The sequence below is a fragment of the Lepidothrix coronata genome, unplaced genomic scaffold, assembly GCF_001604755.1.
Source record: "Lepidothrix coronata isolate B3197 unplaced genomic scaffold, Lepidothrix_coronata-1.0 Scaffold198, whole genome shotgun sequence".
In the NCBI taxonomy this organism is placed as follows: domain Eukaryota; kingdom Metazoa; phylum Chordata; class Aves; order Passeriformes; family Pipridae; genus Lepidothrix; species Lepidothrix coronata.
In genome coordinates, this window is record NW_016690378.1 from 226,015 (window position 1) to 249,476 (window position 23,462).

At 52.9% G+C, this 23,462-nt stretch overlaps 1 protein-coding gene across 2 annotated transcripts in view; it reads right to left on the reverse strand.

The window, feature by feature from the left end:
- LOC108505737 (ephrin type-B receptor 2) overlaps positions 1 to 20,330 on the reverse strand; it is a 28,100-nt gene extending 7,770 nt beyond the window's left edge. Inside the window, exons 1-9 of one of the 2 annotated variants that reach the window (XM_017832021.1) lie at positions 20,211 to 20,330; positions 12,550 to 12,712; positions 11,855 to 11,963; positions 11,675 to 11,739; positions 9,441 to 9,563; positions 8,821 to 9,068; positions 7,994 to 8,209; positions 5,149 to 5,298; positions 812 to 1,005 (exon numbers count right to left, since the gene is read on the reverse strand). In XM_017832021.1, coding sequence (XP_017687510.1) covers positions 812 to 1,005; positions 5,149 to 5,298; positions 7,994 to 8,209; positions 8,821 to 9,068; positions 9,441 to 9,563; positions 11,675 to 11,739; positions 11,855 to 11,963; positions 12,550 to 12,712; positions 20,211 to 20,315 — 1,373 coding nt within the window. In that variant the 5' untranslated portion in view covers positions 20,316 to 20,330. Of the gene's footprint in view, positions 1 to 811; positions 1,006 to 5,148; positions 5,299 to 7,993; positions 8,210 to 8,820; positions 9,069 to 9,440; positions 9,564 to 11,674; positions 11,743 to 11,854; positions 11,964 to 12,549; positions 12,713 to 20,210 lie in introns of both variants that reach the window. The other variant, XM_017832020.1, reaches the window with a different exon arrangement.
- Positions 20,331 to 23,462: the final 3,132 nt, after the last annotated feature.

Consider the following 23,462-nt stretch of genomic DNA (forward strand, 5'->3'; position numbering starts at 1 on the left):
ATTTGAGCATTCTTTGGAAAAATTGGAGGGTTTTGGGAAAAATGCTTTTTTTTGGGGGGGGGAATTTTGGTGTCATCATTCCTGGAGGTGTTTAAGAAGACACTGGATGTGGCATCAGTGCCATGGGCTGATAGGCAAAGTGGTGTTGGGTCAAAGGTTGGGCTTGAGGATCTCAGAGGTCTTTTCCAACCTCGTTGATTCTGTGATTCTGTGAATGTGAGACTGGACAATCAGAGCAACCACACTCCTCCAGCACCCAGATGTACATGAACCCAAGATGCTCCTCTGTGTGCAGAGTCCACTGTCCACGAGCTGTCTGTGTTCACCAGACCCATCCAAGGAGAGGGACCAGAGTGACCTTGACATCTGCACAGACTGCCAGTCACAGGAATCTCTGGGATTCCAAGCTCTCTGCCCTGCACATCAGATGTTTAATTAGATATTAAGGAAGGAATTCTTGGCTGTGAGGCTGGGGAGGCCCTGGCACAGGTTGCCCAGAGAAACTGTGGTTGCCCCATCCCTGGAAGTGTCCAAGGCCAAGTTGGACGGGGCTTGGAGCAACCTGGGCTGGTGGAAGGTGTCCCTGCCCATAGAAGGAGGGTGGAATGAGAGGAGCTTTAAGGTCCCTTCCAACCCAAACTGTTCTGGGATTCTGTGATCTTTCAATGCCCACCCTGTAAAGGACTAAACACAGGCCAAGCTGCCTCTAACACAGCTCCTAGAGAGATGCAGAGGTGGTGCCCACCAAGAGCCAAGGACAGCAGGACTGCACAGAGGAGCCAGAGAACAAGGGGAAGGCAGAGACATGTACCCAGAGGAGAGAGGTGCCATGGCTTTCAGGCTGTTTGGATTTCGGATCATTTTGTCCAAGGTGTTGACAATTTGCCCAAATTTGGGCCTGTGGTTTCGATCCTTCTGCCAACAGTCCAGCATTAGCTGGTGAAGGGCATTTGGGCAATCCATGGGCGGTGGCAGCCGATAGTCCTGCTCAATGGCATTTATCACCTGCAGGAGGGGAAAAAGAGATCAGTGCAGTTGTGATAAAACCTATTTAATTCACAATGTTCCCTCTCTTGGATCCTGAAGGTGACTGGCATGACCAGCCCTGCTGCAGCCTGCACTCTCTGGTGCCCTCCAACCCCCTCCCACCACACACTTAACTCACAGCCCCTGGCATTCCAGTGAGGAGTGTCCTGGGAGGTGACACCAGCCTTGCTCAGCTGACACCCAGCCTGGCTGGCTGCTCATGGTGGTCAGTCTGATCTAGGGATAGAGACCATCCCTGCTGGGATATGTGACCTCACAGCTCCAGCCACAAGGCAGGTGAGTCAGGGTGATGTGTTTGGACAGGTACCCAGCCCAGCAGCTCACTGGGAGAACGTCCCCATCCAGTGAAGGGTTGTGACCTACAGACAGGGAAGCTGCCCCTGTGTTTTCCTTCCTCCAGGGGTTTTCTACTCCTGCCAGCAATCAAGCCCAGCCAAGTGAGAGGGTTGTGCCAGGGGATGCAGCCCAGGCTGCAGATCTGGGCTGGCACAAGGCTTGGGTGTCTCCTCACTGCTCCACACGACCTGGGAAAATGCCCAGTCTTGCAACATCCAGTGGAAACAGCAGAGGAACAAAGGCCAGAGGATCTTCTTCAAGGATCTCCCCATATCCCTGTTGCTCTGCACCTGCAGCCCTCCACCCTCTCCTGGGTGATGGAGGAGGATGGAGCTGTGCCACCTTCCAGGAACATCTGTTCCTCTCACAGAGGCAGGTGCAGGCAGGATTCTCCTGCCTTTAGGCCACGCACAGCACGGGCACTGAAGGACGAGGAGAAGGAGCCTTGGGCACCATAAACAGGCTTGTGTGGCAACAAAACCCAGGAGCGAGGACAAAAACCAGACCTGAGGATACTGCAGAAATCAGGAGCAGCATTTCGAAGTGACCAACTCTCTGTGGGAATGAGAGAAAAGGAGAGGAAGAGGGACAGAACTTCCCTCAGGGATCCAGAGGAAGGACCTGGATGTCTCTGGCTGCTCTCACCACGGGATTAAGGCTGCCATGACTTTGTCTGGCTATGTCTTGCACACTTCCAAGGACAGAGATCTGCCTGGTGGGATACCCCAGGGCTGTGTCCCCATCCTGGGGAAGGGCTGGACACACTCGTGGAGGTGAATATATTGTTGAGCAGGAAGGCTGCCTAGAGAAAATTAGGGATACTGCAGCTGGGAATGGGAAAGAGGCAGGGAAGGGTTGGTGGGGGGAGGCACTGGAGGTGCTGTGGCAGTAGAAGGCTCCCTCCAAGGGAGGGCAGATGGCCAACCCATGCCAAGCAATCCAGAGTGTGAGGTGGGGGATCTGGCAGGGTTTAAGAAGGATGGTGCCTTCAGGCAGGGAATGCACTGGGAAGTTCTCCAGACACTGCTGTGCGTGGCCAAGGTACTGGGCAGGCTGACCTGAGACATGGGGGCTGGCACCACTGCTGCCAAAATGTGCCAGGTGGGAGGAATCCTCCCCGCCCTTCCCTGCCCTGGTTGGACATGGTGGTACCCCACAGGATTTGTGATGGTCTGACCAGAGGCATCTCCTCTACAACTCCCTGATAGGAGGGTGGAGCCAGGTGGGGGTTGGTATCTTCTCACAGGTAACAAGCAACAGGACAAGAGGAAACAACCTCAAGTCGTGCCAGGGGAGGTTTAGATTGGTTATTAGGGAAAAATTCTTCATGGAAAAGTTGTCAAGTACTAGAACAGGGTGTGCAGGGTGGAGTCACCATCCCTGGAAGGGTTCAAAAGGTGTGTGGCACTTGGGGACATGGTTTAGTGGTGAACATGGCAGTGCTGGGTTGATGGTTGGACTCCATGACCTTAGAGGTCTTTTCCAACTTCCAACATGATCCCATGACTGATGTGCTTTGTGCAGCTCTTGGCTCCTGCTCAGGGATTCTCCCAGGAGGTGCAAGTTGACCCCTCTCCCAGCTCTACATCTACCCAAGACAGTGGGGAGGGGAGGCACAGGGGGCACAGGGCTGGGCAGCAGCATCACACAAGGACCAAGTGTTCATCTCTGGCACAGACTGAGCACTTTCTGGATGAGCTGCCTGCTCTGCTGCCACCAGGCACACACAGAGGCAGCACAGGCTGCTCTTTCCATCTCCTCTCCCACCAGACAGCACAGGCTGCTGTCTCCATCTCTTCTCCCCCAGCCTCCCCAGGCACTCATACCCCAGGGTCAGGAGGCTAATCTGCACCCTTGGCAGGGAGGACCAGCTGGGCTTAAGTGGTGACAGCTTCTGGGCCACCATGTCACCATGGCCTGCAGCAGAAAAAGTGGGAGAAGGGGCTGGGGACGGGAGACAGGCAGCAGGAGATGCCAAGGAGACAGGAACAGGCTCTGCCATCCCCGGCGGGTGGATCGGTGCCGATGCAGCACTGGGGTTGTGGCAGGAGAAACCTTGGAGGGAAGGGGTCCAGGGAGGAGAAATTCTTTGCAGAGAGAGTGATGAGACACTGGAATGGGCTGCCCAGGGAGGGGGTGGAGCCACTGTCCCTGGAGGTGTTTAAGAAGAGACTGGATGTGGCATCAGTGCCATGGACTCGTAGGCAAGGTGGTGTCGGGTCAAAGGTTGGACTTGAAGATCTCAGAGGTGTTTTCCAACCTGGTTGATTCTGTGATTCTGTGGAGTACAAGGGAGAGGGAAGGCAGAGGGCTACAGGTGCAGTGACACCTGGCTGCAGGAAATGCTTGAAATTGAGGTGACAGTGAAGCCTTAACAGGAAGGGAACTGTCCTTGCTGAGAGTGGCAGACCCCCAGCTCCCCTCCCTCTGCCTTGAAGAACTGATGCAAAGATTTTTCTTGTATGGCAGGGGCTTGGGCAAGGCTGTGAACAGCCAAAGTTTGCTCAGGTATCATCTACCTGCTCCAGGCTTAGGGACTCACAGTTTCCCACCAGGCACTAAGCAGGGTGTGGTTTCCACCCTGGAGAAACCTGACGTGGCCTGGATGGAGATCTACTGACATGGAAAAGGTCTGATCTGCCCCAGGGGCAGGAGGAGAGGCAGGAGTCAGGTGGGAGCCTGGCTCTCACTCTCCCCCTCTAAGGCAAAGCTGGTTTAGGAGCCCACAGGATGATGGAGATGGAGATGTGAGTCTGAAGGCTTCCTATGGACTGCCCAGAGGCAGCTCTGAGACACGCTGGAAGCCAGGTAGACGCTGGCACAGGCAGGTGTGCAAGGCTCAGACTTGCAGCAGAAGGGGAGGACAAGCCTTGGGCTTACCAAGGGTCCACCTAGGACCTTGGCATTAGATCCTGAGGGTTCATGAGGCAAAGAAGGGCAAGAAGAAAGGGAGCTCTTCAGAGACAGTGTTAAAAGAGACCTTCTGGACCCACATGGGCAGGTGCAGCATCCTCATGGCCCTCACTGCCACCAGACAGGTGGGCTCTGACCGCCCAGGTACCAGGAGAACAGGGAGAATTGCTATGGTGAAGGTGTGGCTGCAGCCACAGGTCATCGTTGCATGGAGGCAAGGAAACTGTCCCCCTGGGAGGAAGGAGTGCACAGAAATGCTCCAATTCAAGAGAAGAGTCATAAAGTATTTCAAAAATACTGAAATACCTTGTGGGTTTGTTTTTTAGCTGCATATAAATTGCTTGGCTTCTTATAGACCACAGTCCAAGCTTGCCAGGGGCGTTTAATGACCATCTAGTGGAAGGTTCCTCTGACCATGGAAGAGGGTTGGACAAGATGATCTTTAGAGGTCTCTTCCTTCCCAAACCATTCCTGTCTCTGTAGCAGACTCCCATGGAATGCCTGTGATCCCTGCAGGTGAAGCTCTGCTTACTGCTCCAGGAGCTCTCAGCTCAGTGACATTTCTTTTTCCACCCACCCGGTTCCTTTACCTCCTCAGCACCTGCCCACCACCTGCTCACCTTAACCCTATCCTGCTGCAGTAGGTGCTGAGCAGTCCCCAACCTCTGCTACAGCAGCACGAGGCAACCAGACCAAATCCCAAAATTATCCCCGTTACTTCTTCCAAAGGTGTTGACCTTGGACACATCTCCCTCAACAGAGAAGGCTCTGGGAATGCCACAGGCTGTAGCCACGCTTTCACCTTGCAATGCCCCCAATTTCAGTGTTTCTGCCCCTGGTTTCTTAACTCACATCTTGGTTGGTCATGTCCCAGTAGGGCCGCTCTCCGTAGGACATCACCTCCCACATGACAATTCCGTAGCTCCACACGTCGCTGGCTGAGGTGAATTTGCGGTACTGAATTGCCTCAGGAGCTGTCCATCGTATGGGGATCTTCCCACCCTGCAGGGAGAAGACAGAGGATGGGAACTGAAGGAGCGAGAGCAACTGAAAACATGAATGTCCATAATGTTTGCCTGTAATATTCTGGTGAAACCCCAGAAGGAGGAGACCACAGGACTATCTCTCATGCTACTTCAGGATGGATGAGGATTGTCCAGCCAAGTTGGGAAGCCTTCAGTGATGATGGTTCTCCCCATTTGGTGACCTGTCCCACCACTCTCCTGTTATTCACCTCACAAGCCATATTTTTGCCTATTACTCCTTATTATATCATCTGGTGCCACTGCAGATGACATAATAAAAGACAGACACAGTCTGTCTTTTTCCTCCAGGTCACTTAGAGGGTTCCCTCAGCCTCCTCTTCACCACATTAAACAAGACCAGCTCCTTCCACCTGCCTCCTGCTACAGTTTTCCTTGGCATGGAGAAATGCCCATGGTCTAGCAGTGACTTGGGTAGAAAAATTAAGGTCTAGGAACACAGGAAAATCCAAATTGATCTCCCTCCATCCTTTTGCTGTCACCTCTCTACCTCCAGAGCAGGATATATGGAATTAGAACACCTTCCTCTTCAGCCTTCAACAGCTCCTTGAAGTCAATGGTACATCATTTTTGAGCTGGAGTCCTCGTATCTCAGTCTGTTTGTGGATACACATGATCCAGAAGGATCTGTTTCTGGAGACCAGGATGGAGTGAACAGCTTCTGCTGGGTCACTGGTGGGAAATGGGATGGACTGGGTGGGAACTGGGGGCTCTGTCATCCAGCTCTGGAGAAATGAGGGCTCTCCACTCCCCACACAGGGGAGTCAACCCCTGAAGAACACAAGAGTGGCACACACAGAGCCATGCTCTGCTTAAGCCCTTCCATCCTCCTGATTTCCCTCCAGGAGCTTTGGGCTTGAGCCATTCACTCAAGGGACCTTCTGAAGGGAAATTCTTCCCCTGGGCTGAAAACTAAGCAAAACTGTCTATGTTTTGTGGCTGGGAGAAGATTAAAGAACATTATATTTTGTCAATTAATATGTTATTGTATGTGTAATATATTATGTATGTGTTATTAGGGGTCTCCTAGGACCTCCTAGGACTCAGCCCCAGTACATGCCAGAATAATGAAGAAAGATAATGTTCCTTAACCTTCTCACAGCCACAGATCTCAGGCAAAATATTCTGTTTTCCACAAGAGGGGAAGACCAAGCACTCCCCACCAAGCGTGACGTCCCCTCCATCAGGCAGACTCTTGACAGAGCTCATGGCAAGCAGTGGGTTTAAAAAATATATAAAAGAGAGGTTCTAAAGTAGAAATTACAGACTTTGGAAGTTCTTTGTAGAGGAATTCACTTCGGTGAGACCTCCTATGTCTGTGGTGATCTGACCCAGGGCTTCAGCCATGAACCTCCCATGCCACAGCTTGTGGCTGTTGCCACCCCTGGGCACCAGGGATGGTGACAATAAAACCCACTTGTGCATCCCAGGACAGGGATTCTGCAGAGGAGGATCCTCCTAGTTCTCTGATGCAGCAGGTGCACATATTCTGTCACTACAGATAATCTATGTCCTGCCACAGTGCCCACAGTCCAAGATGAATAAATTAGGGATGACAAATTTATTATTAGAGAGAAAAGCTACAGGCACAATAGCAGGGATAGAGAACAGCAATAAATACCATGTATTTACTTAACAAAGGGAAAATTAATTGGCTGTGAGGAACATGTTATGAAAAATAAATATTATTAGTGTTTCTAAGCCTGTGTAAGATGGAAGAGTTGATGTTTGAAGCTACACAAGTTCAGAAGAAAATAAAGCCCCACATTTTTGGTGTTTGTTTGGTGTTCAGCTGCTGACACAATTCACTAAGAGCTATGCCAGGCAGCTTCAAAAGACCCAGGAGGGATGATTTCCTCCAGCAATACCAACACTTATTTCCAGGAATTCTTGTCCTAGGCATTGATCCTGTTGCACTGTTCCAGAGCCATGCTGTGTGATATTTATGAGAAGTCCTGGCTACAGTCTCACTGAGCAACAAGTCTTCAAACAATCCTTTGGTCCCAAGGAACATTCTGTAGCCTGAGACAGGCCACGAGTCCTTGGTGGCACTTGTGTCACTGGCACTGTGGGTGTTCCTGGGAAGCTGTTACATGTTCATGAAGTCATTTCTAGGAATGTTTCTGTCTAATTTATACAGATTCTCTGGAGAATCAGTATCTAGCACTGCTGGGATGAATGCCCAGCATGCATCCACACTTCAGTCTGTCACTCCTGGGGCTGAGCCTGTGACATGACATGGAGAAGGATGACAGATTCCTGGACAGAAGGATGATGGATTCCTGGACAGCAGGGCAGCACAACTGGACAGTGATGACAAAAAACCCCACACTTGCTGCCCTGGCAACAAATCTGTCAGGGCAGCATTTCAAAGGACCCCAGCTGGATCCCACTGAGTGGGTATAGTGCATGATCCCAACTAAGGGATATATATCTCCAGCCAGGGATATATATGTTTGGAAGAAGGCTCAGCTACCCCCAGGAATGACAGGACCTTGCAGGAGAGAATCTTCTTCCATTTATTTAATTGGTTTTTCCCATCTGGGACCTTATTTCCACTGCTGACACCCCGAAAAAGCGACCTCCCTCTTTTCCCCCTCCAGCTCCTTCCTTCACCCTCCCACCCATCCCTCCCTCTGGAAGAGCAGCGTTACCAGGGCGCTGGTGTAGGTGGGATCAGAGGTGTCGTCCTCCAGGAAGCGGGAGAGGCCAAAGTCGGACACTTTGCAGACCAGGTTGCTGTTGACCAGGATGTTTCGGGCAGCCAGGTCCCGGTGCACGTAGTTCATGTCTGCCAGGTACTTCATGCCCGCAGCAATGCCCCTCAGCATCCCCACCAGCTGGATCACCGTGAACTGCCCGTCGTTTTGCTTGGGGAACAGAGGGGGAGAGCATGTGAGAGGAGCAAATTCACAGCCTGGCACGGTCAGGCAAACAGCCAGGAGCGTCTTTCCACACTCATGGCAAGACACAGCTCTGCCACGAATGTGTACATTCCCTCCAAAGGGGAGTGGAGAGCTCACAGGGGCTGGAATTCACCTCCACTCACCCCAAGGGCATCACCACGGTGGCTGCTGTCACCCAAAGGTGCACCCACCTTGCACAGGAGGGCTCAGAAGGGACCATCTATTCCTGTTATCTCCCTTCTACAGTCAATTTTCCACTTCAAGCTCAGAAGTAGAAATACTTGGACAGAGCAGCTGGAGGTGAAGTCCTGCTGTCTTAAAGCTCCGTCAGACTGTCCCTCTGTGCCAGTTTGTACAGGCACTGTGGGTGTGCAGGAGGGCACAGCCTCTCCCTAGGATGAGACCTGTAACAGGTGGCACCTCCACCTCTGTTCCCACACCACAGACCTCTGGACTATGCAGCAGCTGCTCCAGGGGACACTGGGCAGGGAAGGGCACTGGGGAGGGAACCTTCCCCCCAGTCCTCCTCTGTCCCAGCACAGTTTGTGGAGCTGCCCACTCCCAGGATCCTGTACCCGCAGGAAGGAGTCCAGGGAGCCGTTCTCCATGAACTCGGTGATGATCATGACTGGGGAGCTCTTGGTCACCACGCCCTCCAGGTGGATGACGTTGGGGTGGTCAAACTGGCCCATGATGCTGGCCTCGCTCAGGAAGTCCCGCCTCTGCTTCTCCGTGTAACCAGACTTGAGGGTCTTGATGGCCACAAAGATCTCCCTCTTGCCAGGAAGCTTGAGATGCCCACTGCACACCTCGCCAAACTCCCCTGTGGACAGACAGGCAGGGCTTGTCAGCTTCCCACAAGCTCCCACTGGTCCAGCCCTGCCTGCCCTGCACGTCCCTGAGCTGCCACCCACCACTTGATCTCTGCTTCCTCCCTCCTCCACACCAAAGACCCCCCCTTCAGGTAGACCCATCACTGTGAGGAGCACTGGATATGGGACTATTTGCACATGGGAACTGGGTGTTCGTGTTTCTCCAGCACTGCACCCTGCTGCTCCTTCTAGTCCAGACTGAGGCTAAGACATTAATAAACACCAGTCTTCCCAGTACAGGTAAGGCTAAATCCTCACCTGATCCGGGGAGCACGAAGGAGCCCGTGGTGCTGAGGGGAGCCAGCCATTCCCAGGTCACCTACCTGCCCCGATCACCTGCTCGATTTTGACACAGGAGATATCGATTTCTTTTGCAAACTCCCTGACAGCCTCGTTGGGGTCTTCGTAGGTGAACGGATCGATGTAGATCTTCATCCCTGGAGTCACTGCACAAAGGTGAGGAGAGAGTCAGATAGGTGGATGCAACTGGAACAACAGATTGTTGGCATCAAGGAAAAGAGAAACTTGTTTGCTCGAGGGTCTTTCTGCCTCAGCAAGTTGCATAATCAAGGGCACAAAGCAGAAACAGAGAAACAGTTTGAGAAGGAACATGCAGAGTCATGTTTCATAGGACTATTAAAGCTGGATTTAATGAACATCAGTTCACAAATCATTGTTGGGGTAGTGAGGGGATATGTTGTGAGCTCAGAGTGCAAACTGCAGACTGACTGCTCCATGAGAAATCTGTGACCCTTCCAGGGGCAGTGCAAGCAGAATGGACAGTCCAGTCTGTTCTCCTGACAGGTAACCCAAGGCTGGGTTTCCTCTTGGGAGCCCCAAAATGGCCAAGACAAGCTGTGGAGGACACAAGGAAAATTGCAAGCACCAAATTCTTCCTGCTGGGCAGAGCAGAGGACACAGTGACATGTCCTGGGAAAGGCAACGGCCATGGGACCTGGTGAGGCTGGACTGCTGCTGCCACATCCCACACCACCTGTGGGACAGCTCTTACCTATGGTCTCCTCTTTCTATACCCATTTTCTGGCCTCTGGCTCACTCCAAAATGGGGGTTATATGGAGAGCAGAGCTCACAGCTCACTAAACAAGAAGCCCAACACAGCACCAGAGCATGAGTCCCAACTCCAGGATGCTGGCTGGATTCAGGGGGGTTCTGCAATGCTCACAGGCTACCCAGGCTTTGGCAATTTGCTGTAGTCTCCCCACAGCAACCACTGCTGGGGAGTGAGCAGGGACTGAGCCTTGGACAGCTGTGTTGAGTGTGGAAGTGGTTAAAAGGCACCTCAGGCCCTTTAGCAGCTCACGTGCATCCCATGGCACCAAGTGGTACAGGCACAGCTATCAATGCCACCCCAGCCTGGAGCTGTCATGTCCCACACCAGGCCCAGGAGAATGTGTGAATGTGTGTTTACAGCCTGGACTGACAAACACCTGAGAGCTGCATTTTCATAATCTCTCCTGAAAAGTGTCATTTCTCCTGGTAAGGGGTAGCGAGGCAGCCAGCACAGGCTGCTGGGCCACGGGGCTGCTGCTCAGAGCTCTGCCTTTTGGGAGGTGTTTCCCAGATAAATGAGAAGCCACAGTGAGTCCTGAGCAGAAACACTACTGGTGTTTTCCACGCTCTGAGCAAGGTCTGGATTTGTACAGGAAAAGGTTATTAAAAGGGCAGAAATGCTGAAGCTACAAGTGGAACACAAGGAAAATAACAACTGAGACTGGAATAAAGCAAGATTAGAGCCACGTGTCTCTAGTGAGGGAGGAGAAAGGAATTTCAGGGACATGCAGGCAGGGATTAATCATAGAATCATGGAATGGCTTGGGTTGGAAGGGATCTTAAATGACCTCATCTCGTTCCACCCCCTGCCATGGGCAGACATCTTTCACTATCTCAGGTTTCTCTGAGCCCTGTCCAACCTGGCCTTGGACACTTCCTGGGATGGGGGAAAGAGGATGCACTGAGGTGAGGCAAAGGGTGTGCAGTGAGGCTGGGAGCAGGAATGCTGGATTGAGGGAGTGCCTTGCACTTGGATGTTGGAAGAGGGAGGCTGCAAGAGAGGGCATGTTAGGTATTGTATTATACACCTATACGTAGATACAGCTCCTATCTACTGGGAATGTGGGAGCACTGGGATGGGCTCTAGCAAAGGGGTGTGAGCTCCTGCAGAAGGACAGCACTCTGCAGGAGAGGGACAGGCCAGGGAAGGGGTCTCACTGCTGCCCAGCAGATGGGCAAAGCTGAGGAGTCGGAGGAGCAAGACATGGTCTTGGTGGTGGCAGGAGCTGCAGCACAGAAGAGGGTGAGGCTTCAGGGGGCGTGTTGGATGTCACAGGGGTTTGCAGAGCACACCCTGGCTCTGGCCAGCACACAGGGCTGGGGATCAGGGCAGGGATCAGGGGGCTGGGTGAGGGGATGCTCCTGCCCACACATGCACACCCCAGGAGGCCCCTGAGCCCCCCCCAAAACAAGGAATGAGTGAACAGGAACACAAACCGAAGAGCGAGCGGCCCCCCAGGGCGGGCGGGGACCCTCGGTACGTACTGTGGCCACTGGTATAGTGCTGCAGCTTGTCGGTGTACTCGGAGTCCGCGCGCTCAAAGCCCCTTCTTCTGGAAAGGAAGGGAGACCTGAGCACAGCATGGGCCCTTCCCATCCCCATGCCCTGCCACCCTGCCCCAGGGACCGCCTCCTGCCCAGCCCTGGTGTGCTCAGGTGACCTACCTGTTGCACACGATGCCGATGACGACCACGGCGATGAGGAACACCAGCCCCGCCGCCGAGGAGCCGATGATGAGCGGCAGCTTCTCCTGGACACTGGTCTGGTATTCAGCTGGTGCACAGAGAAGAGGGAGCGGGTTAACGTGTCACCCCTCACAAGTTCATCAGAGTCAGAGCAAAGCCCACCACATCTGCATGGCTGTTGCTTCCTTTGGTCCAGGGCAGGTGTTGCTGTTTCAGGCCTGGGATGTGCCCCAAGTAGGCAGGTTGGATGGAGCTACCCCTTTTGGGAGGAAGATTTAGTCCCATGGATACGTGCTCTGCCTCGTCCTTGGCCTCAGGGCTGGAAAACTGGCTTGGCCTGTTTTATTTAGCAGCACAAATTTAGAAAATTAAGAGCTGGGTCTGCATTTGTCATCACCAGCTGGGCACACAGAAGACATAAAGTTTGCTTCCTCTAACTCCAGCCAAGCAGAGGCATCCCCATGGCAGAAAAGCTGGGCAGAAATCAGACCCAACTATGGGATTGTCTGCATGGACCACCATGGCCAAGCCTCTCTCCAGGTCTTGAATAAATGCACATGACTTGTCAACACACCCTTGAAGGGGCTGACAGCAAGGGGATCAGCACCTCTGCCAGTGCATCTCCATGGCTTTCTGGACCCTGTGTCACCTTTACCCAGAGGTGACAGACTCACCTTCAGTCATGGTCTGGAAGTACATCTTCCCACTGTAGCGGCCGTACCCGGCCACAGTCCGTGCCCGCACCTGGAACACGTAGATGGTGCCAGCTTTGAGGTTCTGCACTGCTACAGTGTTGGTGGGGCTTTTCACTGTGGTCGAGTTCAACTCGCTCAGATCCTGCCAAGAAAATACAAACCTGTCGTCAGAAAAATCAGTTCAGAACTGGGCGCTGCGTTCCTGGGAGGAGGAAGGGCAGGACACCAGGGTGGTGTGGGCAGAGAGGGCACCCCGGGAGAACAGACAGGTCCTTCCTCCTGGCAGGGAGACACAGAAGCAGGGATGTGAGTATGGATATCCCTGGGCTATCTGGCACCTCTCAGGAAAGGCTCTAAAGGAGGTTTTAGCTAGAAAACTTGAGTTGTTGCTCCAAGCCTTGAGCTCAGTGGGGATGGGAACTGCTTCCCTCTTCTGTGCCCACTTTCTCTTAGCACTGTCCTCCTTCCTCATCCCCTCCTCCTGTGCCTGATCCAGCCTCAGCACCCTCTCCATTTGCTCTTCACCATCTCCCTTTACCTGTGCTGGAGGCAAAGCCCACCTGAACACCGGGTTTTGGACCTTGGGAGAAATATTTGGATTGCTACCACCCAGGGCCTGCTTCTCCAGGGGCCATGGCCAAGTTACCAAAGCTGGGGAACCCAAGAGCATATTTAAAAGTGACAATGAGACTATTTCCAAACTTTTGTCCTGCCCCTTGTCTGCTGTTCTTCTCTAGCTGAGGACTGGAGCAGTCACACCATAATGACACAGATGGCATTGCACTTGTGCCAGTGATGGATCCATTAGGAATTATGCCCTTAGCTGAGGATGCAGAAGCACTGGTGGACAGGCAGGGTCTCCTTGTACAAGAGAACAGGCAGTCCCTGTCCCCCCCCATGGAGAAACTGGACAGCAGAGGAGGATGGGACCACATTCAGAGAGCCTTGAAGGTGGTCAGAGCAAGGTGGCTGGAAGCCTGGCAGGCATGAAGTCCCAAAAGTCAGAGCAAAGCAGTAATCTCTGCAAAGAGTGCAATGCTTCTGGAAAACAGGGAGATCTTAGGAAAGTTGAGCTGTGGGCATGAGCCCTGAGAAAAGGAGGCACAGGCACTGATTTTTGAACCCCATGTCTGTGGTGATGTTGAAGGTGCTCATCCTTCCTGGCAGTACCTCGGATCTGGCAGGTCAGGCTGCCTTGGCAGGATCACTGGTAAAACAGAGCAGCAGCTGACAGCTCAAAATCTGAGTTGGCAAGTTTACAGATGAGTCCCCTGAGATCTGTTAACTTCAAGTCACTGCAAAGGGCTCAGCAAGCCCAAGGACCCCTCACCCTGCACCCTCACCACTGAGGAGGGGTAACCTCAGGATACACTGGCAGAAAGTCACACATGAGGTTTGTGGAACCCCATAAGTGGAAATGAGGGTGTGATCAAGGGACTGGCCTCTGTCCCAGTTCTGAAGAGTCACTGGGGTAGCAGGGAGGGATTTCTGCTTGTCCCATGGGAATGTGAGGTCAGAGTAAAACTCCCAGCAAGGAGAGAGCATCTGCTCCTCCTCACCAACTGCTGCAGTGGACTGCTGAAGGACAGAGAGTAATGAAGGGGCAATTAGGAAGAAGGAAGGTCCCACAGAATCACAGAATCATCAAGGCTGGAAAAGACCTCTGAGATCATTGAATCCAACCTGTGACCAATCCCCAACTTGTCCCCCAGCCCAGAGCACTGAGTGCCACATCCAGTCATTCCTTGGACACCTCCAGGGAGGGGGGCTCTCCCACCTCCCTGGGCAGCCCCTTCCAAAGCCTGACAGCCCTTTCAGTGAAGAAATTCCTCCTGATGCCTAACCTGATCCTCCCCTGGCACTGCCTGAGGTTATGTCCTCTTGTCCTGTTGCTTGTCACCTGGAAGAAGAGACTGATCCCCACTTGGGTCCCCCCTCCTGCCAGGGAGTTGCAGAGAGTGATCTTGTGATCATAGAATCATGAAATAGTTTGGGTTGGAAGGGGGCTCAGAGCAACCTGGCCTAGTGGAAGGTGTCTCTGCCCTTGGCAGGGGTTGAAACAAGATGAGCTTCAAGGTCCTTTCCAACCCAAACCATTCTGTGATTCTATGAAACACCTGAGAGACCTCCACTACTAACAGTTTTCTCTTCTAAAAAACTACATCAGTTTTATCCATCTGGATCTGGTGCTGAAGGTTCCTGGTTATCACCAGGGTGTTTGGGAATCAGACTAATGACAAAGAAAAGCTCAAGTACAAATACACACAGATCAAGGGAAGATGAGCACACAGTAAACCCATGGCCTTGTTTGTCTGATCAGGCCTCAGCACTCCCTTGGACCTTTCCCAGGCAGGCCAGGAGAGAAATAGGTCAGGAAATGTTTACAGTTTTAGAGCTCAAGGGCTTGGATCAATCCTCCCAGGCCCTTGGATGGCACTAACAACATGGTAGTTTTAAAATCATTTTATCCAACTCTTTTGAAGAACCTCATCCCTGCTCCTGGAGGACTTTAAATTGAACGTAAAGGGGCAGCCTACAAGCTGGTTGATAGCCTGGGAAATTGCTGTGTGCCTGTCTGAGGAAGGAGTGCTCATGGCTGGGCTCTCCTTTAATCCCAGACCACAAGGAAAAAGCATTTACACCTCTCCACCTTCCTTTATCAAACCTATTCTTTCTCCTTGGCATCACCTCTCCAGATCCTGTACATTCACCTCAAACACTTCTTTTGTCCCTCTGGGCTTCTCCAGCAGGTCCAGGGCAACCAAGGTGGTTCAAAATCCAAGTCCAAGCTGTTTTGTTGCAGAGGTTTGTGGTGTTTGGTTTTTTTTTCCTGCTGATTTTGGTTTGTGTTTGTAATTCCTGATTCAAAATAACACACTTATTTCCTCTTAGGTTTGATTTTGAGTCCTCATCTGGTTCCCCTTCCCACGAGTCAAACTGAAGCCGAAACCAAAGCCTGATCAACAGAGAAAGAGTTTCTTGAAATCCTTTCAAGTAGGCTGTGAAACACCAAAAGGACTTGCAAAAACTGCTTCTAAAATGTCACATTTAAAAAAAAATAAAAAAAAAATAAAAAAGCCAAGGAAAAATGTCAACTGGCTTAATTTGGCAGAGAGCTCCTGTGTGCCTGAACAGCCCAATCTGCCATGATCAGACCATCACACACAGCTGGACTTCAGCCCTCGTGGCGTGGGGGATGCTCAGGTGTGGGGAGAGGGTCCTGCCAGCCACTCTGGAGGTGGATCCGTGGGGTCTGCAGAGCCTTGGACTCTCGTGGGGCTTCACATCTCGAGAGCATTCGTCCTCTCAGCCAGGTATCCAGTCGCGTGGGGCAAGGGGGAATGGCCTCAAGCTGTGCCAGGGGAAATTGGGGCTGGATATTAGGAAAAATTTCTTCATGGCAAGGGTGGTCAGGCATTGGCACAGGCTGCCCAGGGCAGTGGTGGAGACACCAGCCATGAAATTGTTCAATAAAACAAGTAGATGTTGCACTTGGCAATACGGTTTAGTGGGCACCGGGGTGAAGGCAGGACTTAATGATCTTGGAGGTCTTTTCCAACCTTAAATATTCTCTGATTCCATGATACTAAGTGCTAAGAGTGTCTGGATGCCTCTCACAAGAAAACTGAGTCCTAGACAGTGGACAGTCCAGGCCAGTGGACAGGCCCAGTGTGGGCCCCAGGCAGGGACTGGGAATGCAGGAAAGCTGTCCCAGGTCTCCCTGGCAAGGCTTCCTCTTCATCTTCTTGATCTCACAGTTTTCCCACTCCTTTGGGCAGCATGAAGGGGGAATGGCTATCCCAGCTCTCGCTCCATCCTGGGGACAGGTGGGAAATGCCAGGCAGCAGCTTTGGCTCCGAGCTCAGGGATTCTGGTGTCCAACACTGCAGGATGGAGTCGAAACACTCAGAGAATCGTGGAATGGTTTGGGTTGGAAGGGACCATCTCATTGCACCTCCCTGAAGTCCCCTGAGCCAGCCCAGGAGCAGCACTTCCAGCATCCTTGGTCCAAGCCCTGAGGACACCCCGTCCTGGGGCTGTTGGGCTCTGACCAGGAGCTCCCAGGCACCACAAGGGCTCTACTCCCACCTCCAGCTCCAGCTGGCACAGGTCACCTCTCCCAGCCAGCCCAGGAGACATCAAAGGGCTCCTTTGCCTCCTAAACTATTACACTGGTGACCAAACCGGGCTGAATGTCTTCAAACAATTACAAAATGAGCATAATCAAGCCCAATCATTTTGCATAACGAGGAGAGCTGATTACCCTTTGCAGTGCTTGACACCGCAGTGGCTCTCCAGTTCCCACACTCTGGGATGAGTTTGGCAACTTTGGCCAAAAATTGCTCTGCCCTTTCTACATGAAGACAATACACACTTCTTTCAGTAAGGCAAATGTTGGCAGGTACCTCTTGGAAGTGGGAAAAAAGCCACATTAAAAAACACAGAGAGCAGCCACGTCAGGCAGGGTTTGCACAACGACCTGCACTGATTCCCTCCAACTCCACGTGAAAGCAACTCTTAATGTTGCCTTTGTACAGGCACCTTTAATAGCACCTAAGAATAGCAATGTTATAAATAATCTGTGAAAGGGAAACAAAAATATATCTTTGTTTCAGGTATTGTGAGGGGCTCTTTTCAGTCAATGCTAAAATAATTTCTTCCAATTTTTTTTTTTATTTAATTTACGTCTTTACATAGAAGAGAATCGGTTCAAAATGAAGAGCCAAGGCACTTTTTATACAAAATGTGTGTGCTGCTATTTGTCATTGGAGCTATTTTCACGAAAATAAAACATAATTTTCTACTGGGGAAAAAAAAAAATTCCAGTGGAAACAACTTAAAACAGCTCCAGAGATCTTTGCTGAGCATTCAGAAAGCATGAGGGACAGTTTGCAGTGAAATCTTTGGAAGGAAATCACCTCTGCAGAGACTGAGAACACACCTGGGGTGTATCACACACCCTATCCAACTGCAAGATTGATGGGAAGTAGGGGGAGACACAGCAGAGCCAAAGCCCTGCATTTTGGGAGTGTTCCCAAGCATCCAGTAAATGGCTTTCAATTGCAAAACTCAGCCCTGCAGTGGCCGGACTAACCTGGGATTCAGGGACTAACCTGGGATTCAGGGACTAACCTGGGATTCAGGGACTAACCTGGGATTTAGGGTCTAACCTGGGATTCAGGAACTAACCTGGGATTCAGGAACTAATCTGGGATTCAGGAACTAATCTGGGATTCAGGGACTAACCTGGGATTCAGGGACTGACCTGGGATTTAGGGACTAACCTGGGATTCAGGGACTAACCTGGGATTCAGGGACTAACCTGAGATTCAGGGACTAATCTGGGATTCAGGGACTAACCTGAGATTCAGGAACTAACCTGGGATTCAGGGACTGACCTGGGATTCAGGGACTGACCTGGGATTCAGGAACTAACCTGGGATTCAGGGACTGACCTGGNACCTGGGATTCAGGAACTAACCTGGGATTCAGGGACTGACCTGGGATTCAGGGATTAACCTCTGGCCCATCAGCCCGAGCAGGACAGAGTGTCCTTGTGTACATACACACATCCCTTGCTTGGGGAGGAGTCACAGCCCTGCTGTTCTTCAACCAAAGAAACAGAAAAAAAAAAGGTACCCTGAGGTTTAGATGATTCTGCCCCTCTGCTCTGCTCAGGTGAGACCCCCCTGCAGAGCTGCCTCCAGCCCTGGGGGCCCAGCACAAGAAGGACGTGGAGCTGCTGGAGCGAGTCCAGAGGGGGCCATGGAGCTGCTCCAAGGGCTGGAGCCCCTCTGCTCTGGAGCCAGGCTGGGAGAGCTGGGGGGGGTCAAATGGAGAAGGGAAAGTCCTGGGAGACCTGAGAGCCCCTTCCAGTGCCTAAAGGGGCTCCAGGAGAGCTGGAGAGGGACTTGGGACAAGGGATGGAGGAACAGGACAAGAGGGAATGGCAGAGGGCAGGGTTAGGTGGGATATTGGGAAGAAATCCTTCCTTGTGAGGGTGGGGAGGCCCTGGCACAGGTTGCCCAGAGAAGCTGTGGCTGCCCCATCCCTGGGAGTTCAGGTTGGACAGGGCTTGGAGCAACATGGGATAGTGGAAAGTGTCCCTGCTCATGGCAGGGGGTGGGATGAGATGAGCTTTAAGATCCCTCCAACCCAAACTCATTCTGGGATGATTCCATAACTTAATGAAATACCAGGACAGAGAGCACCCAGCACATGGGGCTGCTCGTGTTGTCCTCTGTGCTCTCTCCCTGATGCCTGAGAGTGGCTTGGGCCACTTGTCCCTATCACCAGGGACACAGTGCCCTAAGCTCTGACAACACTCACCTTGTGGCTGCCTGCAAAGACCAACCATCACCAGCAGCACAATGTTTTAGACAAAAATTCCCTTTATTTACAGCCTCCCCCAGAAAACAGAGGGGAGAGGGATGAAAGAAAGAGGGTGAGAGATTAAGAGAAAGTAAGAGGAGGAGAATGAACTCCTTCAGGTCTTCAGCTTCTACATTGAGGGTCCCCAGGGAACAGGCCCCTCTTGCTTTCCAGATCTGTCTTGTTATCTACTCATCTATCTTGCCACATATTCTGGGATCGTTTCCAAGGGTCAAATAAATGGCTGTGATTTATGCAATATAGGTCAGGACCTATTTAACAGCTTACAAAGGAGCACCCCCTCCTCCCTGTTCTCCCTCTGGCTCTTGGTGATGAGAAAATAGGTCACAGGCAGGCAGTGGGGGGGATTAATCATTTCTTCCGGCAACTGCTGGGAAAAATATTTTCAGTTCCATTTAATCATAAAGCTTTTTAATTAGTTAGTTTGCAATTTATAACGTATAATGTTTATAAGCTCTTGTGTAAGGGGGCAGATTCCCAAAAGGAGAAATCTCCAGCTCCCCATCTCCCCTGGGTCGCACGGATGGAGTTCACCAGCAGAGCCTGGCAGGTCCTGGGACTAACACCTACGTGGTCTTCAGGTCTCTAAGCAGCCACACAACTCCAGCCCCATGGGGTGGACACCCTGGCATAGTCCAGACTGAAATCCCTCTGCTCTTCTGCGTAGGGAGATGGTGGAAGGGGCACGTTCCTCCGGGATGAAAGAGCCAGAGCTGCAGGACCCCTTCACACCGACCCCATCACGCAGCGTGGACCCTCCATGGGAGCATGGGACAGGTTCTCCCTGGTACAGCACCGAGGTTCAGGATGCTAAACATATGCCAAACTCACCTTTGGTGCAAATGCATCCGGGGACAGCATTCCATAAAACCTCCAGGATGGGACACCCAAAAAGTGTGCTCTGGCCTGGACTGGATATTGCCACCAATCCCCATTCTTCCAGTACAGGGAAGAGAAAAACCAGACTCTTGGCTACCCAGCTCTCCCTGCAGTGGGTCCACCTGCCCCGCGTGCTGTGGAGGTGAAGGGAGAAGGGAGAAGCTCCTCCTGAATGACCAGCAGATTTTCCACACTTGGGTCACTGGGACTGGAGTCTGGAGGGCTGATGGCCACTGCCACCCCCATGGCCAAGTGCAGCAAGAGAAGTAACCTGCTGATCAGCCAAGTGCTGTAGCTGGTGTTACACCCCTAAGCAGAGCTCTGTACCCCCTCCTCTCCCCCAAAGCTGTGGGTGATCCCTGTGGTACCTTCTCGTAATACTGCAGCTCGTAGTCCAGGATGACTCCATTGGGCTGGTCAGGCTGGGACCAGGAGAGGGTGATGCTGTCAACGGTGCGGCTCACCTGGTGCATGATGGACACAGCAGAAGGAGCTGGAAGAAAGAGAGCAAGAGAGGGACCTCAGTCAGACACCAGCACCAGGTGGGACCCACAGCCCAGGCTGGAGGCAGGCAGGTGGGTTACTGATGTTTGGAGCTGTGGAATTCACTCCCAGTTCAGTGGTCAGGAGATCCTGGATTTTGCTGTTTGTAGAGAGCAGTTAGGGAAGGAAAAAAAATGTTTCCACTGAGTTTGTAATTAGAAAACACATGGGGCAGCGTCTCCAGCAGGAAAACGCATCATTCCAAGGCAAAACAAGCCCAGGGTTGGAGCAAGCACAGCATTGTTCCAGCTGGGAAAAGCCCCACCAGCCCAGTAACATGCAATCCTTCCCGCTTGCCATGGGGAAATCGGGGGCTTTGCACTTTGCCATTTGCATAGGGCAGCTTTCCAAGGCCTGGGAGGAGCTTCCCAAGTCTCTGGAGGGCAGGGGAAGCTCCTCGGCTGGGGCGTGTGGGGTCTGCGAGCTGCACACTCCAACCACGGGAGGTGCATCCAGCACATCCAGCAGCGTGAGCAGGCAACACAAACCTGACCCGACACGCTGACAATGCAGAGCCGCCCGGCCGGCCCGGCCCCTGCAACCAGCACCCCCCAGATGCCACTCATCCCACGGGCACAAAGGGCCCTTCCCGGGCAGCTGCCACCGCGTGGCCCCCACGTCGCCGCCGTGGCTTTGACACGGGGCCAGGTGGGAACAGCGCTGGTGCCACGGCGTGGGAAAGCTGTCCTGGGGAGCTGTTCTGACAGGCCCGTGGGGCTGGGACCACGGCACGGAGCTGCCACCTCCCTGGGAAACTCCGACCAGCTCTGATCCTGCTGCGGAGCCTGGGGCAGGTGAGCCAACAGCCTGGGCTGCCTGTAATCCAGCTGGATCAGGAGGCTGCAGAGCTCATCGGCGCTGAAGGTGTGTCAGGGTTGGATCTCAGGAAAAGGTTCTTCCCCCAGAGGGTGGCCAGGCACTCAACAGGCTCCCCAGGGCAGTGGTCATGGCCCCAGGGCAGAGTTTGGACAACGCTTTCAGGGACACAGTGGGATTGCTGGGGTGCCCTGTGAAGGGCCAGGAGTTGGAATGGATGATTCTTGGGGGTGCCTCCCAGCTCAGGACAACCTGTGATTCTCTGGTTCTAGGTACTGACAGCAGAGATGCCACAGCACTGCAGGATCAGCCACCCCCCCTTGCTGGAGGGCTGACACACACATGGGTGCCTGTGCTGCCTCCTCTCCTCTGCACTGAGAGCAGCGAGCTGAGCACCTTGCCCACCCTGCCCACCTTGCCCACGGCACTGCTGACACATCCACATCAGTCCAAGGCCTTTCCAGACCTCACCCAGCGCCAGCCCTGCCCTGGAGAGTGTGAACTCCAGCCGAGCGTTAGCCCTGGCACGTCTGCCAGCACAGACTCACCACTCCAGCAGCTCCAGGGCAGAGGGGAAGCCTCAGGGGTGGGAGAGGACTGGGGCAGGAGCATGAAAGCTTCCCCATCACTTGCATGCTAGGCCTGGATACAAATGGATGCAGAGAGGTTTGCACTCAGATGGGCTTTTACCAAGTCCAACCCTTTCAATATTTCATGAAGAATAACTCATTTGACAGCTCTGAGACACAGCTCAGAGGAGCAGCACACAAAGCAATGCCTCACACCTATCCCCAGGCTGGCTCCCCTTGGCATCCTGGGCAGCAACAGGAGCTGTGCCAGCTGGGATTGCAGCAGTAGGACCATGGTACTTGGAGCAGCGTGGCTCCAGAGTGCTCCTGCACAGCACTGCAAGGAATTACCATGGAGCTGCTCCTCTCAAATACACCCACAAAAGCCAGTTTTCTGATCCACCATCTGCCTCTTCACTGCTGGTTTTCTGGACTCAGAGCACTGCAGCTCCCAGGATGTTCAGTGTCTGTGTGCCAAGGGGCTGGGTATGGGTAAAGCCACCACACTGCTGCCTGGGTTTCCCTTCACCTGCCTGGGTTTCCCCACTCCTGAAGGAATCCTGATGTCTATTAGCTTCAGCAGAGTGTTGCTGAGCTCTAGTTTTGTCCAGAACTTAGTAAAACTGAAGGAGGGCAGAGGACTTCCATCACTGGAAGTGTTCAAGGCCAGGTTGGAGCAAGGTGGTCTAGTGGAAGGTGTCCCAGCCCATGGCAGGGGGTGGAATGAGATGAGCTGTAAGGTCCCTTCCAACCCAAACAATTCTGGGATCCTAACAGATCCTGAGACTAATCCTTCCATCCATTCCTGGCGAAGCCAAGCCCCATTACCCACCAGTCTGAAACCCTCTGTATCACCTCAGCCCTGCCCTTGCTCCATGGGCAAGGCATTGCCTCCCTCCTGTCCCACTGCTTCAGGCCACATCTTTGCACACTCCTGGGAATAGCTTCTCATGCCGGCGTTAAGATAAAACACAGGTAACATTTCTGGAGCCTGTCAGCTCTTGCTGGAGCTTGCTGCTTCCCTGTCAACACAGATTTCATAGGACATCTGTGATTTTCAAGACATTTATCTCTCTCTGGAGCCAAGCCTTGGAAGGGAGATGTGACTGTGCTCCAGGTGCCCTGCAGCTTGGAAGGGACAGGACTGAGGGGGGAGCACAGCCCGGGGTCTCTCTGGCATCTGCTCTGGGAACTGATCCCACACTCGTACGGGCTATCCCAGGACAGGGGCTGCACAGACCTGTCCCACCGGGATGTGGCAACATCCCATGATTTAGACAGGCTATTTCAGGACAGGGGCCACACACAGACAGACCTGTCCCACCACAGAAATCGGATGTGGCCACACCTTGTGATTTAGACATAGGTTCAATGGCCTTGCAGCTGGAGAAGCTCCTCAGCTTCAGGTTCCTCCTGGTGGGAGTGAGGTCTCCGGGATGTCGCTCTTCCAGTTCCATGCACTCCACAATCTGGGAGTACACAGATCCTGCAAGGGATCTCCTGCTTCTCCAGGCTGTGCTGAGGAAGCTGCACAAGGTATCCAGGTCCAGGAAGATGTGTGTGACTCATTTGTGAGCAGCCAGGCCAGGCTGCTGTGTACCTGGGGAACCCGCCCCAGTTTGGCCCAGGAAAAGACCCAAATGGATGAGGTGGAGCTCATCTGATGAGCCTTAATGAGGCAAATGTGCTGCA